This window comes from Pelodiscus sinensis, chromosome 19 (genome assembly GCF_049634645.1).
Source record: "Pelodiscus sinensis isolate JC-2024 chromosome 19, ASM4963464v1, whole genome shotgun sequence".
Taxonomy (NCBI): domain Eukaryota; kingdom Metazoa; phylum Chordata; order Testudines; family Trionychidae; genus Pelodiscus; species Pelodiscus sinensis.
The window spans coordinates 3,165,777-3,181,898 of NC_134729.1; the positions used below are offsets into that span (position 1 = coordinate 3,165,777).

Genomic DNA, 16,122 nt, shown 5'->3' on the forward strand with positions numbered 1-16,122 from the left:
AGGAACCAACCCAGCCTGGGAAACCAGGGTGGGGGCAAATGCCCCCCCCCCAGGATGTGGGCACAAAAGGGTTAAAAGAGCCAGAAAGCAGAGGGGGGGGGGGTCAGTCACCCTGGCTCTACGCACCAGGGGCAAGTGGGGAGGAAGGGGCACCCCCCCGCTGCGCGTGCATGCCCCAGCCCCCCTCGGCGCAACCCCGCTCCGGCCTCCATTGCCCAGGGGAGAATACACGTGGGGCTGGGCTTGTCCGTCTGCCCAGGGGCTGGGGGGCGCGCAGGGCGCCAGCGGGGGAAGGGACACGCAGAGGACGGGAAGGAGGCTCCGGCAAGGAGAGGGAAGGGTAGGAAAAGGAGGGGACAGGAGGGGCACAGAAGGAGGAGGAGGGTGTCGGGGTGACCCCAACCCAGCCAGGAACCAGCTGCCCTGTGACGTGGTGAGGCGGGTGCTGGCCCTTAGCTGTGTTTGGGAGGGGAGGGGGGCCGCCAGGCCAGACTCTGCCCCAGAGCAAAGCAGCCCCGGCACTGGGCCGTGGGACATGCCACCCCCAAGCCGGGCACCCGGGGAGGCTGGCGAGTGACGGGCTGAAGGCAGCTGGTGTCAGCCCCCTCCCTGCTCCAGCGTCAGTGCTTCCCCCCCCCCCAGCCCTGTCAGGCCCTGCACAGCCATGTGGACACGCAGCAGCACCCGGCCTTGGGTTCAGGACTCCACCCCCGTGTGCAGGCACTGCCCTGCCCCCCCTCACATTGCACACCTCCCCCCCACCCGCCGAAGAGTTCTCCTGCTTTTCCAGAGGGGAAACTGAGGCACAAAGGGGTGGCGTGCTGGTCACACACTGAGTTAGGGGGAAGTAGAAGGCAGGAGTCCTGAGTCCAACCTCCATGGCCTTAACCATTAGCCTCCCCACCCTTCCCAGAGCTGGGGAGAGAACCCAGGAGTCCCGGCTCCCAGCCCCCCCTGCCAGTCCCACTCCCTCCCCAGGCTGTACCAGTGTCTAGTCCTGCAGGGTGTGTGTGTGGGGGGGGCATTGCGTGAGTGGGGCAGGTCCCAGGGCAGCCGGTGGGTGGATCTTGGGGTACCGTTGTACTCAGCTCTGCACCCCCAACACTGCACAGCCAGCCCCACTGCAGGAGGCAAGCCTGGGTGAGGAGAGCTGGCTGGGGGGGGGGGGGGCAGGACTCCTGGGTTCCAGCCCCCCTCGCCCTGTCCTGTTCTGTTTGCAGACAGGAGCAAAGGCCACGGCTGGGCCGGCTGCTCCCTGAAACGCCTGCCCCAGGGTCCTGCCTGGGAGATGTGTGTGTGTGTGTGGTGGGGGGGGGGGGGGCTGGTGGGGCACGCAGGGGGGTTGGCGGGGCAGGGGAGCAAAACCCCTGGAGAACCAGCCCCTCCAGGTGCCACCTATGGCTGAACCCCACAGGGACTGGCTGGGTGGGAGCATGAAGGTGCAGCACAGGGGGTGGGGGGTAGGTGTGCAATGTGGAGGGGGGGGCAGGGCAGTGCCAATGGCTCGCAACGCCAAGGAGGCAGGGCATGGGGGGAGGGCCCCTTGGTACCCCCCACCCCTAACCCGGGGCCCATCTTGGCCGCTGCGCAGGGAGGAGACCACTCCCATCATGCACCTGGCTGGCAGCACATGACTTCCCATGAGGGGGTCACGCCTGTGCCCCTTCACACCAGCTGATCCCTCCCCCACCCACCTGCCGGGGGCTGGGCCAGGGGTGCGTGAAGGCCGCTGGGTCTCCGGCACAGCACCAGATGGGGGGGGCACCTCAAGGGTGCCACTGAGAGCCGAGCCTGATGCCCCCCCATCACTGCATCTCTCCTGCAGCTGCTGCAGACCCCACCCCCCTGCTGCCGTGGTTGCCGGAGCGGGGGGGTGGGAGGGTCCTGATCCCAGCTGTCCTGGGGGATCAGAAGGGGGGGTGACATAAAGGGGCTGGGAATGGGCCGGGGAAATGGCTTGAAACGGGGGGCATGGGGAGGGGGCTGCACATGGCTGGGGGGGTTGCACATTGCATAGGGACTTGGGGGGGAATTAGGTCAGCTTGGCCCATCTAGGCAATAGGGACAGTGGGGGGGGGGGGCTAAGAGGAAACTCCCCAGTTATCAGATCTGGGGGGTGAGGACCCCTACTCCCCAGCCCTGGGCAGGAGCGGAGGGGACACCAGCTGGGCAGCATCAGGCATCTGGATCCAGGTTGCCCCCCCGCCCCCCGAGCCTTGGTCATCACCAGGACACCTGGGTCCCTTTCCCATCAGTTACCCTCCGTGCCCCCTGTGCTCCCGGGCGCTCCCCTAGTCCCAGCTCCCCCACCCCAGGGCCGGTCCCAGCACGCGCTCAGATGCCAAGGTGCTGGGCACATGGGGGAGGAGCCGTGGGGAGGGATCGGAAGATGGGGACGTTCCCAAAGCGGGCCCAGCCCAAGTAAGAACAGCGTAACTTTGGCAGCACGCGCCCCCTCCCCCTGCAGCGGCTGCTGCCTGGACCCCCCGTGAGAAACAAGCCCTGCCCCAAAGAGCGCGCAGCCTGAATGGGCAGGGAGTGGGAGGGGAAACTGAGGCACACCCCGGCGCTGCGAAGGTCAGGAACAGACCCCTGGCTCTCCCCACGAGCGGCCGCGCCCTTCAGAAAGCCAGGCACTGAGCCCAGGCATCCTGGCGCCCCTTGCGGATGCCGTACCGACTAGGCCTCGCTGCGGCCTGCTTGCAGGGCGTTGCCAAGGGGCACGGGGCCGGCCGTCCTGCTCCGCGGCTCAGCCTGGGTGAGCCACGCGCCCGAGGGGCTGGGCTACTGGCGGCGCCGGCGAAGAAGGGTCCGAGAAACGAGTGACGCGTAAAAAAAAAAAAATCTGGAAAGGGAAGAAAAGAAAAAACCCCTCAGCGGAGGAGATCTCGGTCCGATAAGTGAACAAAGCGCGGGGCTGGAAATAGATCTGAGGCGGGCGCGTCGCGCCGGCCGTTACGGAGCCTTTCATGTGCCTATTTGTTTCTTTTCAAAGACAACAGCAAAGTGGGCGCTGGGTATTGACGGGCTGGGGTGGGGGGTGGGCCCGGCGCGGGGACACCGGCGTCTCTGTAGACGGCTCAGAGCTGAGGGGCGTCTGGCAAGGAGCGAGGTGGCGGGGGTTGGGAGCCAGGATTCCCGGGGTCTCTCCCAGCTCCGGGAGGGGAGTGAGGTCTAGTGGGTAGAGTGGGGCCACCAGGGCGCCTGGGTTCTGTGCCTGGCTTGCTGGCTGCCCTGCCCAAACGGCCCCTGCTCTGCCCCCCCGGCCCTGCTGCTGGGGGGTGGGGGAGCTGCCTGGTGCCAGCAGCCCCCCCCAGCGGGGTTGGGTGTGTTTGCGTGCACTTCTGGGGGGGGCTAAACCCAGCAACGCCCCCCCTTCCCAGGCCCAGCTGTGTGGCATTTCTGAGAGCGCTGGCGCCATCTGGTGGCCGATGGAGGGGCTCCCCCTCCTGCGCAGCCAGGCTCCCCCTCCAGACCCCCAGCAAGGTCATGGGCAGGGCGGGGCACAGGGGTGTCTCCGGGGAGGGAGCCGGGGTCCGCAGGGCCCAGCACAAAGGGAGAGGGGATGAGCCGGTGCACTTCAGCACCCCCCACAATGCGGGGAGAGTACGGGGCGGGGGAACCGTGTGGGGCTGCAAGGACCTGGCGAGCCCAGCCCCCCGTCACTGCAGAGCCGGCCTGGCCGGGGGGTTGTGCTTGCCTGGGCTAGCCGCCTTGGTGGGTGCGATTTTCTCTTCGTAGTTCGGATGTGAGCCTCACGACTTTGCAGGAATACGGTGCGTGCCTCAGTTTCCCTGGGGGTGGCACCAATGCCTCGGCGGAGGGAGCCGCAGTGTGTTTTGCAAGGGCTGCCCAGGACGGCCCTTCAGAAAACCAGATGAGTCTTGGCCAGGGAAGCGAGCTAAAGGCTGGAGAAGCAATGGGGCACCGGGGGGCAGGCGGCTGGAAGTGAGACAGTGTCTTGCTGGGGGACTTGATTGAAGACTTCTGGTTTCCGGGCTCGCTGAGTCCGTTGGCCAGTAGCCCTTCTGTGTGCAGGCTGGCTGAGGCCCGGCTGGTGCGGACTTAACACAAGAACAGCCAGACGGGGTCAGACACAAGGTCCATCCAGCCGAGGGTCCTGTCTGCCCACAGTGGCTAGAGCCAGATGCCCCAGAGGGAGTGAACCGAACAGGGAATCTTCAAGCAACCCCACTCCCGATAGAGGCTAGGGACACCATGCCTGCCCAGCCTGGCTCACAGCCATTGACGGATCTAACCTCCATGAATGTACCTAGTTACATAAGAACATAACATAAGTTCAGTGGTTCCCAAACTTTTAGGCCTCACGCCCCCCCCCCCCCAAAGTAGCAGCAAAACTTGTTGAACAAAAAAAAGAAAAAAAGGAACTGAGCAGGGCAGCAAAACTTGATGGGGGGGGGGCCTTGCACCCCCCCGGAATTTCTTCATGCCCTCCCTGTTTGGGATCCCATGATCTAGTTCTTCCTTGAACCCTGTGAAAATCCTGGTCTGCACAACATCCTCCGGCAAGGAGTTCCACAGGTCGACTGTGCACTGTGTGAAAAAGAAGTCTTTTGGTTTGCTTTAAATCTTCTCCCTATTCATTTCATTCGGTGACCCCCTAGTTCTTGTGTTACAGCAACAAATAACGTTTCCGTAGTCACTTTTTCCACACCAGTCATGATTTTATAGACCTCTAGCCTATCCCCTTAGTCTCCTCCCAGAGAACTCTCCACAAAAGATCTCTCTCTCTCTCTCTCGAGTAGTTATAGCTAAATCAGTCCCCATCGTTTTGGACTTAGGGTGCAGGGCCTGCCGGCCCCCCCAGGAGCCCCGCTCGGGGGCACTGGCTGCAGGGAGCACCCAGAGCTGACGGCTCTCAGGTCAGACCCAGGAAGGCGGAGGCTCCCCCAGACTCCTGCTTGGCTTTTTACAGAGTAGTTCCAACACGTTCCGCCCCCCTGCACCAGGACAGCCTCCTGCCCCTGCGGGCTGCACCGCAACATCCTGCGACTCCAAGGTGGGAGCTGGAGCTCTGGGGTCTTTTTTAAGTGGGAATTTTTTTGAGCTCTTTTGTATGATAGCGGCCCGTGCCTCAGTTTCCCCTGTGCGCTGCATAGATAACGGGGGGAGGGGGAATGAGGTCTGTGTGATGGTCGCCTGGCTGGGCTCAGACAGAGGCCACCCCGGGCAGGAAGGCAGCAGGTCTGAGCAGTTAGAGGAGGGCTGCTGGATGCAGACTAGCTCCGGGTTCTCCACTGCTCCGGAAGGACCAGGCGGTAACATCTCTGCTAACCCAGGATGCCCTGCGTGGTCCCCATTGCTGTCACAGCGCTGGCTGGGTCGCTCCGGAGACTTCCCCAGGCACCCAATCACCAGAGACTGGCTGTGGGGGGCTGCTGGGGAGGCATGGGGGGCTGGCAGCTCTCAGGTTCACCCCCAGGAGACAGGGAAGCTGAGGGGCTCCCCCAAGGAGTCAGCGTGACCCTCCGGGGCTGCAGGAGTCCCCCTTCTTCTCTCATCTTCCACAAGCTCAGGAATTGCTGCAAAAAGCAGCTAGACTCCCCCCGTCCCCTGCAACAGTGGGGATCCCCACGTGGTACTAATAACAGTGACACTAATGCCTGGTGGAGGGGAGCTAGGGAAACAGCCCCTTCGTTTGGAAATGCCACGCTGGCCGGGCAGCCCTTCCCAGTGTGGCAGGAACGTACCCACCAGCGTGGGGAGAACGCGGCTTCAGATCAAAGACTCAGGCTGTGCCACGCTCTGCCCTGTTTCACCAGGGCCCCGTGCGAGGCACGAGGGGCACGCGCCGACTACTAGCCAGGAGCAGGGGTGGGAAGAGCCAGTGGGTGGGAAGGCACCAGCCTGGGAGAGGGACAGACATGCGCACGGCAGACCTGGTGCACTGGTGGGGATGGTGGGCGTGCCCATTCAGAGAGCAGGCGGCTGGCACAGAGGGCAGAGTTAAGGTGACTATTCAGAATGGGCCAAGAGGGTTGACACATAACCCAGCCCCTCTCTCCTTGGCACTAATTTCTTCTGGCTCAGGAGCTTGGCCCTGGGATGGGGGTGCAGTGCTGATGCCCTCTGAGAGGAGCTGGATGGGGGGGGATACAGCGGCCTCCTTGCAGTAGTATCACGAGGGCAGGCTGGTGTCTCAGAGCCCAGCTGCACCTAGACTGAATTGAGGGGCAGAGGGTGTCCCTCACCCTAGTCTGGCACGGCCGGGCTCCAGCCTGAGGGCACGGAGGCGCTCCCTGTGTCTACAGCCCCCGGCACCCCGTGGCCCAGTCCCAGCCGGGCCCGCTGGGCCGCAATCCGGCCACGCCGGCGGCTCCCAGCTGCCCACCCCCCGAAGCAGCAAGAGCCGGGCCCCTCAGTTTTTAAAAATTTTATTTATAACAATCTCTGTGTTTAGTTGTAAAGTAATCCAGCAAAAGTTATGAAAAGGCGCCCCCGGGCCGGAGGGCCCGCCCACAGGCGGCTCGCCCGTCCCCACTAGAAAAGCTAGGTCACTGACGGTTTAAAAAAAGGCCGGTGGCAGCCCGGAGCGGAGGCGAAGCTGCCCGTGGGGAAGGCGGGCGGCCCTAGGCTAGCGCGGGGCCCGGCCCCCTCGGCCGCAGGGGCATGCACGAAGCATGGCAATAGGCACCAAGGGGCCGGGCCCTGGCAGGGAGACCCGGGACGCCCCAGCTCCAGCTGCCGGCCAGGGACGCAGCCCCCCCACTCTGGAGTCACCCCTGGGACTCAGTGTGTGTGTGGGGGGGGGACCTGGAGAATGCTCTGGGGAAGCTGATTGGCGGGATGGGAGAAGGGGCTAGAGGGAAGCTGATTGGCGGGATGGGAGAAGTGGGGAGGGAAGCTGATTGGCGGGATGGGAGAAGTGGGGAGGGAAGCTGATTGGCAGGATGGGAGAAGGGGCGGGAGGGAAGCTGATTGGTGGGATGGGAGAAGGGGCAGGAGGGAAGCTGATTGGCAGGATGGGAGCCAGGGTGGGAAGGAAGCTGATTGGCAGATGGGAAAAGGGGCGGGAGAGAAGCTGATTGGCAGGATGGAAGAAGGGGGGAGGGAAGATGATTGGCGGGAGGGAACCTGATTGGTAGATTGGCAGAAGGAGCGGCATGGGAGAAGGGGCGGGAGGGAAGCTGATTGGTAAGAGGGAAGCTGATTGGCAGATGGGAGAAGGGGCGGGAGGGAAGCTGATTGGCAGATGGGAGAAGGGGCGGGAGGGAAGCTGATTGGCAGATGGGAGAAGGGGCGGGAGGGAAGCTGATTGGTGGGATGGGAGCGGGGCGGGAGGACGACTGCAGGTGAACACTGCCACACATGCTCCCCCCAGCCTGGGACCCGGCTCCCAGCCCCATGGAGCCCAGCTGGGCTTGGCTCCTCCCCTTTGGCCCCTCGCTCTCTGCTCCGGCGCCCCCTGCTGCAGCCCTCGCTGTGCCCGCTCGGCGATGCCGGCTCGTCCCGCGGGGGCGCCGGAGGAGGAAGCGGCCAGTAATACTGCTCACATATAAAAGTAATAATCCTTCATTTGTACATTTATACAGTGTCGGTCGCCCCGGCCCCCGGCTTGTCTCTATTGGCTTCTTTCCCAAAGCGACGGCGCTGCAGCCCTCTCCCCCCGGCCCTGCCCCCCGTGCCAGGGGGTCGCCCAACCCCCTGTGCCTGCCCCTATGCCAGAGGGTCAGCCAGGTCGTCGTCCGCGCCCCGCGCCAGCAGCTCCCGCTTCTCGTCCGTGCTGGCCAGCGAGTTCCGGCTGTTGTGGGCTCCCATGTAGAGGGTGGCGTAGACGGGGTTGGTGAAATTGGTGGGCTGGGGAGAGAGAGCCAGGGGTGAGGAAGGGAAACGGAGGCGACAGAGGGTCCCCGCAGCCTCTGCCCCACTCCCCAGCCTCGCCCCCTGCCGCAGGCTCCGTGCCCCGCCCTCACCTTGTCCGGGTCCAGGGCGAAGTCGGCGTCTAGCAGCTCCCCCACGTCGTCCTCCGGCTCCGCCTCGTACATCTTGTAGGTGGGGTTCCCGATCTCCACATTCATGGCGCCGTTCGACGTCATCCGCTGGTGCTGGAAGCCCTTGGCCCTGCGGAGCACAGGGGCAGGCAGGCGTGAGCGGGGGGAGGAGGGGCAGGATGCATTATGTGGGGCAAAGGGCTTCGGGAGGCCCATACTGCAGGGACAGAGCCCCACAGCCAAGTGACCCTAAGAATAGATCTCTGCCCCTGCCCAGTGCCAGGCCCGTCCCCCACAACCGCCCCCTGGCCCGGTAACCCCTCCCCCGCCCAGTGTCAGACCCATACCCGCCCCCCCCGGGAACCCCTCCCCCGCCCAGTGTCAGGCCCATACCTACCCCCCCCCCGGGAACCCTTCCCCCGCCCAGTGTCAGGCCCATACCTACCCCCCCCGGTAACCCCTCCCCCGCCCAGTGTCAGGCCCATACCCACCCCCCCCAGTAACTCCTCCCCCGCCCAGTGTCAGGCCCATACCCGCCCCCCCGATAACCCCTCCCCCGCCCAGTGTCAGGCCCATACCCGCCCCCCCCGGTAACCCCTCCCCCGCCCAGTGTCAGGCCCATCGCGCCCCCCCCCCCCCAGTGCCAGGTCTGCCCTGCGACTCACCCTTTAACCCGGCGCTTGTACCACAGGACGGCCAGGCCCAGCAGCAGGAGAAGCAGGAGCAGCAGGATGGGGATGAGGATGGAGGCAGTTCCTGGGGGGGGGCAGGGACAGGCAGCACGTCAGGGGCCCCCGGGACTAGCTGAGGTGCCAGAGGGCTCAGCCCCTCCCCCGCCAAAAAGAACTTGGGGGTTTCTGGGTGGGGGGCAGTGGGACAAGGCTGCTCTCCCCTAACCCGCTCTCTGCCTCCCGCCCTCCCCACTCCCTTCTGGGGAGTCCCAGGGGCAGGGACCCCCCATATACATACGGACCCCCCCCCCCCATATACATACGGCTGCTCTGCTGCTCGCTGACAACAAAGTCCTCGCACCGCAGCCCCGTCAGGTCCGTCGTGCACCTGGGGGCGGGAGGCAGCGAGTGGGCGAGGGGCCGCGGGGCTCAGAGGGGTGCAGGGCCGAGGGGGGCACGAGGCTGAGGGGGGCACAGGACTGAGGGGAGCACGGGACTGAGGGGGGTGCAGGGCTCAGAGGAGTGTGGGGCTGAGGGGGCAGCAGGGGGCAGCAGGGGGCATGGGGCTGACGGGCGTGGGGATGAGGGGGTGCAGGGCTGAAGGGAGCAGAGCTGAGGGGGACACGGGGGCACAGGGCTGAAGGGGCATGGGGCTGCAAGTGTCAGAGGGATGTGGGGCTCAGAGGGGTGCAGGGCTGAGGGGGGTGGCTGCAAGGCTGAGGAGGGCATGGGGCTGAGGGGGGTGCAGGGCTCAGAGGGGCGCGAGGCTGCGGGGGGCTCTGCGGGGCCTTCTGTGCAGCTGCCTTTGCCGTGGGCACGTGTCTCCCCCCTACCCATCCCGGGGCCGCGTGCTGCTTACTGGCACTCTGGCATCTGTGTCTTGCTGTTAAGGGTGCAGGTACCGCCGTGCATGCAGTAGCCAGCGCAGGTCAGGCAGCTCGGGGCCACCTTGCCATCTAGGCAGCTGCAGGGCAGAGATGGGGGAGGGGTCAGGGCATGCCTCCCCACTCCTCCCTCTTTCCCCCCTCACACTGCCACGTCCCCCAGTACAAGGCAGAGATGGGGGAGGGTCATCACATGCCCCCGATCCTTCCTCCTGCCCCCAGCACAGCTGCAGCCAGCACGCCGGGTACCAGGGCCCAGAGCCAGCACCCCCAGGAGGACCGTGGTGTCCTAGTGCTGCCCCATCCCAAGGCCTCCTGGAGCAGGCTCAGTGTCGGGCAGCTGCCCCCGGCACGGCTGACACCTCCCCCGCAGGCGGCAGCGCCCGGGGCCCACAGACACCTACGTGCAGGTGACCTCGCCGCTCTGCTTGTTGAGGTGGCACTGGCCCTCCTGGCAGCGGGCGCACTTTCTGACCTGGCAGCGGGGGCCCTCGTACTGCGGTAGGCAGCGGCACTGCTTGGCACCGCCGGCCGCCGCCTGGCACACGCCCCCGTTCTCGCAGTAGTCGAAGCACTGGCCTGCGGGGAGAGGGGAGGGCGGAGTGGAGGGAGCAGCAGGGCCCGTGCCAGCATCCCCGCTCTGACCACTGGGCCCCACTGCCCTCCAGCTGTGGGGAAAGATCCCAGGAGTCCTGCCTCCGAACCTCACCCTGCTCTGACCACTGGGCCCCACTGCCCTCCAGCTCTGGGGAAAGAACCCAGGAGTCCTGCCTCCGAAGCTCACCCTGCTCTGACCACTGGGCCCCACTGCCCTCCAGCTCTGGGGAAAGATCCCAGGAGTCCTGCCTCCGAAGCTCACCCTGCTCTGACCACTGGGCCCCACTGCCCTCCAGCTCTGGGGAAAGAACCCAGGAGTCCTGCCTCCGAAGCTCACCCTGCTCTGACCACTGGGCCCCACTGCCCCCCAGCTCTGGGAGAGAACCCAGGAGTCCAGGCTCCAAACCTCCCCTGCTCTACCCACTGGGCCCCACTGCCCCCCAACCCTGGGAGAGAACCCAGGCGTTCTGGATCCAACCGCCCCGTGCTCTGCCCACTGGACCCCACTGCCCCCCAGCTCTGGGGAGAGCAGCCCTGGCCCAGCCCCACTCACGGTACTGGCAGCGGTCGCCGAGGAAGCCGGCCGGGCAGCGGCAGTTGGGCTGGTTGCCCAGGTTGACGGTGCAGCTGCCATTGTTCAGGCAGTACTGGGCGCACACCCTCTGCTGGCACTGCGGGCCCGTGAAGCCGGTGGGGCAGCGGCACGTTGGCATCCCTGGCAGGGTGCAGGCGTCACATGGACCAGCCCAGCCCTGATCCCCCACCCCCCGCAGCCCCTAGTCACATGGACCGGCCCAGCCGTGATCCCCCACCCCCCGCAGCCCCTAGTCACATGGACCAGCCCAGCCCTGATCCCCCACCCCTCGCAGCCCCTAGTCACATGGACCGGCCCAGCCCTGATCCCCCACCCCTCGCAGCCCCTAGTCACATGGACCGGCCCAGCCCTGATCCCCCACCCCCCGCAGCCCCTAGTCACATGGACCAGCCCAGCCCCGATCCCCCCATCACATGGACTGGCCCAGCCCTGAACCCCCCCTTCACCTGCAGCCCAGTCACATGGACTGGCCCAGCCCTGAACCCCCCCTTCACCTGCAGCCCCCAGTCACATGGACCAGCCCAGCCCCGATCCCCCCATCACATGGACTGGCCCAGCCCCGAATCCCCCCCCCCCTTGCACCTACAGCCCCCAGTCATATGGACCGGCCCAGCTCTGATCCCCCATCTCCTGCAGCTCCTAGTCACATGGACCTGCCCAGCCCCAAATCCACAACCCCCAGTCACATGCACAGGCCCCGAACCCTCCTGCACCCGCAGTCCCCAGCCACATGGACCGGCCCAGCCCCGATCCCCCCATCACATGGACCAGCCCAGCTCTGAACCCCCCATGCACCCACACCCCACTCACATGGAGCGGCCCAGCTCTGAACCCCCCATGCACCCACACCCCACTCACATGGAGCGGCCCAGCTCTGAACCCCCCATGCACCCACACCCCACTCACATGGAGCGGCCCAGCTCTGAACCCCCCATGCACCCACACCCCACTCACATGGAGCGGCCCAGCTCTGAACCCCCCATGCACCCACACCCCACTCACATGGAGCGGCCCAGCTCTGAACCCCCCATGCACCCACACCCCACTCCCATGGACCGGCCCAGCTCTGAACCCCCCATGCACCCACACCCCACTCACATGGACCGGCCCAGCCCTGAACCCCCCATGCACCCACACCCCACTCACATGGACCGGCCCAGCTCTGAACCCCCCATGCACCCACACCCCACTCACATGGACCGGCCCAGCCCTGAACCCCCCATGCACCCACACCCCACTCACATGGACCGGCCCAGCTCTGAACCCCCCATGCACCCACACCCCACTCCCATGGAGCGGCCCAGCCCTGAACCCCCCATGCACCCACACCCCACTCACATGGACCGGCCCAGCTCTGAACCCCCCATGCACCCACACCCCACTCACATGGACCGGCCCAGCTCTGAACCCCCCATGCACCCACACCCCACTCACATGGACCGGCCCAGCTCTGAACCCCCCATGCACCCACACCCCACTCCCATGGAGCGGCCCAGCCCTGAACCCCCCATGCACCCACACCCCACTCCCATGGAGCGGCTTAGCCCTGATCTGAGCCACGGGGGTCAGAGCCTGGCACCCTCCCCCATTGCCCCCTGGCATTCCCCCACGGCTCCTGCTACCCCGGTGCCCCCGTCCTGGCCCCCCGCGGGCAGTGCCCTCACCGGAGGGGGAGGCGGCGCAGGTGCCCCCGTTCTGGCAGTAATCCCAGCACTGGTCCAGCTGGCACTTGTCGCCGTTGTAGCGCGGCTGGCAGCGGCACTTGGCCTGCTTGCGGGCGTTCAGGAAGCAGCTGCCCCCGTTGAGGCAGACGAGGTCACAGGTGTCGCCGGTGGGCACTGGGGAGGGCAGGAGACCTGTGAGCGGGGCAGGCACGGCGCCAGCGGGCGGCACACGGCTCTGCGGGCCCCCCGGTACCCTGCCTGGGCCTTAACCCTCACGGCTCTGCGGGGTCTGTCAGGAAGGGGGGAGTTTTGGGGGGGCTGCAGGGGGGCACTCAGCGCCCGGGATGTTACTGGTTTAAGGGGCAAGGGGGGGGGAGTTTGTTGGTGCAGAGAACAGCCCAGACCTGGGCTCAGGGACTGGTGCCCTGGGGCCCGGCCGACCGGCTCAGGAGCAGGGCTGGGTCTGGCCAGACACTGGGCTGCAGGGGGGAGACCTCGGTGCCCTGTCCAGCTGGCCCCAGCCAGGAGAGAACAGTGGACAGAGGAGGGGGGAGGGGAGAAGAGGGGCCCAGGTGACCCTGTTATCTGCAGAGAGACAATGGCCGGGGTGGGGCTGTTGCGGGGGGGGGGGGTAGTGGAGGCTCTGCTGGAAGATGGGGGGGGCTTCTGAGCTGGACAGGGAGCAGAGCAGGCCCACGGGCCGCAGGGGAGACTGACGTGTGGGCTGGGGGGACCAGGCCGACAGGCAGGAGGGATCCGTTGCTGTTCAAAGCTCCACAGACCCTGCTCTGCCTGGTGGCCGGGAGAGGCTCTGGGCTGGGGAGCAGAGCTGCCCTGTTCCCTCTGGAAGGGGACCCCCAGGGGCTCACGGCGCAGGCAGGCGGCTGGAGGCCCTGAGAGGCGCCGTCCAGAGGTGGAGAGCAGCCCCCCAGGTGAGAGGGGTCCCCCAAGAGAGGGTCGCCGCACTGGGGTGACCCCCCGAGGTGGCTGTCTCACTGCCGCTGGACTGGGGGGGGCTCCCCGACAAGGGGCTGCCGCACTGGAGGGGGGGGTCCTGCCTGGGGACTGACAGGCCAAGTGAGCACCCCCTGAGAGTCGTGACCGGGTCCCCCTATGCCCACCCAGGGCCGTAACCCTCACAGCGCCAGCGGGGATGGGAACGTGGTGACAACAGCCGTCCGTCCTCCAGCACCCGCTTGGGTAGCCTTGCCTGTTGGAGGGGGCGTGGCCTGCCGGAGAGGGCGTGGCCTGCCGAAGGGGGCGTGGCCTTGCTGTAGCTTCTCCACCTACCGGCGGGCGAGACGGTGGGCGAGACGATCACCACGCACGTGCCGTTGTCCAGCCGCCTCCCGTTGGGGCAGGTGCAGACGGGGCCGCTGGGGCTGAGCAGGCAGAGCCACTCGCATTTCTTCCTGTCGCAGGGGTTGGTCACTAACAGAGGAAGGAGGGGGGCTGGGTTTAAAGCAGCACGGGGGGTGGGGAGACATGGCTGGGGACCGCCACCCCTGGAGTTGGGGCAACCCCCTCCCTATCCCCAGGCTGCCCCGAGGGACAGAGTGGGGGCAGCCCGGCCTCCTGCCCTCGCTCAGCCGCCCATCTGTGGCCCTGGATCAGAGCAGCGAGCCCGCATGACGTCGTGTCCCCATCTCGGACAGGACGGGCAGACCCCGTGGCTTTAGGGCTAGGCCAAAGGGGCGGCCAGAGCCGCTGCCCTAGAGGCAGAGCAGCCCGGGGGGGTGGGGCCGGCCCCAGGGCTCACCGTCCGGCTGCTTGTACTGGTGGTAGAGCACCACGTCGGTGGCGTGGTTCAGCCCGGACGTCAGGTTGGTGACGGGCCCGTGCCCGAACTTGTGGATCTTGAAGATGCGGTTGTTGATGTAGGTGACGCCGTAGATGTAATCCTCAAAGATGTCGATGTTGAAGGGATGGCTCAGCCCTGGGCAGGGGGGACAAGGAGTCAGAGGCCTAGCCCCACAGGATACATGCTGACCACAGGCCCCTCTACCCCGGTATCAGGCCTCCTGCTGGAACCAGGAGGGACACGCAGGCCGCAGCCGACTGGCTAAGGGAAGGGGGCGCCCTGGGGATGGGGGCGCTCCCACAGCTGCTCCCTGGTGCCCCCTTGTGGGCAGGGAGAGAACAGCGCTGCGCTCTGGGGCAGTGTGTACGGCAGGCCGGGGAGCTGGGGGCTGCCCGCCCTAGACCTGCCCTGCCCGGGGTCTGCAGCAGCCTCTCACCCTTCTTGTTGTCAATCGCCACGACGGGGTCGGTGCCGTTCAGGCGGATGCTGCCGATGACGGAGAGCTTGGCGTCGGCCCAGTACAGCCGCTCGTTGTGGTAGTCGACGGCCAGGCCTGCGGGCAGATGCGTGCTGAGCTCACCAGGCTGAGGCTGTGCTCAGGCCTCCCACACCCCGGCCAGGCGGCTCCCACGCCAGCAGACCCCCCCCTGGCACTGTCTCTCCAGATCCCCAAGCGCTTCCAGGGGGCGTTGGTTACCCATGAGGGAAACCGAGTCACGAGCGACCTGCCTGAGGACAGCGGCAGAGCAGGAAGAGAAGCCAGGAGTCCTGGCCAGGTGCCCTCCCTGGGCGGCAGGGCGATCTGCCCGGCCCCCCGTGCTGGGCTGCCCCGCACCCGGCCCCACTCACCCGTCGGCCACTGGATGTTGTCCTGCACCAGCGTCTCCCTCAGGGTCCCGTCCATCGCGGCCGTCTCGATCTTGGGGTGGTTGCCCCAGTCGGACCAGTACATGGTCCTGCGAAGCGAGGAAAGGCCGTGGGGAGTGGGTCCGGGGGGAGGGCTGGAGTGGCACGGCCCCTGGGGCACAGGCCGCTGGGGGGGGGGTGCACTGTGCCCAGAGCCTGGGCCCACACACCTGCCGACCTCAATGGCCTGTTAATGCTGCAGACCCATAGAGCTGGGAGTCCGACAGGGGTTAGCTGTGCCAGCCCCGAGGGGGGGCCTTCGCACCTCCCCATGGCCGTTAAACCATCGCCCCAGGTGCCAGGGCCATGGGCACTCAGACTCTGCAGGGATACCCTGCCCACACAAACAGCCAGACACCGCCTGGGGCAGGACGGCTATGGGGGGCACATGCTGGGGGGCTGGATAGGAGACCAATGTGCGGGCGCCAAGTGGAGGGAAAGGGGTGGGAGAGGGGAGCTGGGTACAAGACTGGGGGTGACAAATGCGGGGGGACCCCTGCCCTGGGACAGGGCAGGACATGGGGGGGGGGTTACAGGGCAGGACACAGGTGGGATGCCGGATATGGGGAGTGATGGGCAGGGCACCAGAGGGAGTAGGGGGAGCGGGGGTGCCAGATACAGGGGATGATGGCAGGGCACAGGTGCCAGATATGGGGGTGATGGGGCAGGACACGGGGGGGGGGGGCATGGGTGTCAGAGACAGGGGGTGACAGTGCAGGACAGGATGTGGTGCAGGTGCCGGATATGGCGGTGATGGGGCAGAACATGAGGGGCGCGGGTGGCTGATACGGGGGGGTGATGGGCAGGACACGGAGGGCGTGGGGGGCTGATACAGGAGTGACGTGGCAGGATACGAGGGGCGCGGGTGCCGGAGACAGGGGGTGACGGTGCAGGACAGGGGGGGCGCAGGGGGCCGGATACGGGGGTGACGGGCAGGACATGGGGAGCACGGGGGACTCATACGGGGGTGATGGGCAGGGCACGGGGCCATGGGGGGCAGATACGGGGGTGACGGGCAGGACACGGGGGCATGGAGGGCAGATACGGGGTGA

General features: G+C 66.7%; 1 protein-coding gene across 1 annotated transcript in view; it reads right to left on the reverse strand.

The window, feature by feature from the left end:
- Positions 1–6,379: 6,379 nt before the first annotated feature.
- Positions 6,380–16,122, reverse strand: part of LRP1 (LDL receptor related protein 1) — a 170,964-nt gene continuing 161,221 nt past the window's right edge. Inside the window, 12 exon segments of the mRNA XM_075901813.1 lie at positions 6,380–7,818; positions 7,935–8,082; positions 8,618–8,708; positions 8,947–9,011; positions 9,483–9,587; positions 9,912–10,086; positions 10,658–10,819; positions 12,364–12,537; positions 13,654–13,794; positions 14,123–14,299; positions 14,601–14,717; positions 15,014–15,120. Of these exon segments, the coding sequence (XP_075757928.1) occupies positions 7,678–7,818; positions 7,935–8,082; positions 8,618–8,708; positions 8,947–9,011; positions 9,483–9,587; positions 9,912–10,086; positions 10,658–10,819; positions 12,364–12,537; positions 13,654–13,794; positions 14,123–14,299; positions 14,601–14,717; positions 15,014–15,120 (1,603 nt within the window). The 3' untranslated portion in view covers positions 6,380–7,677.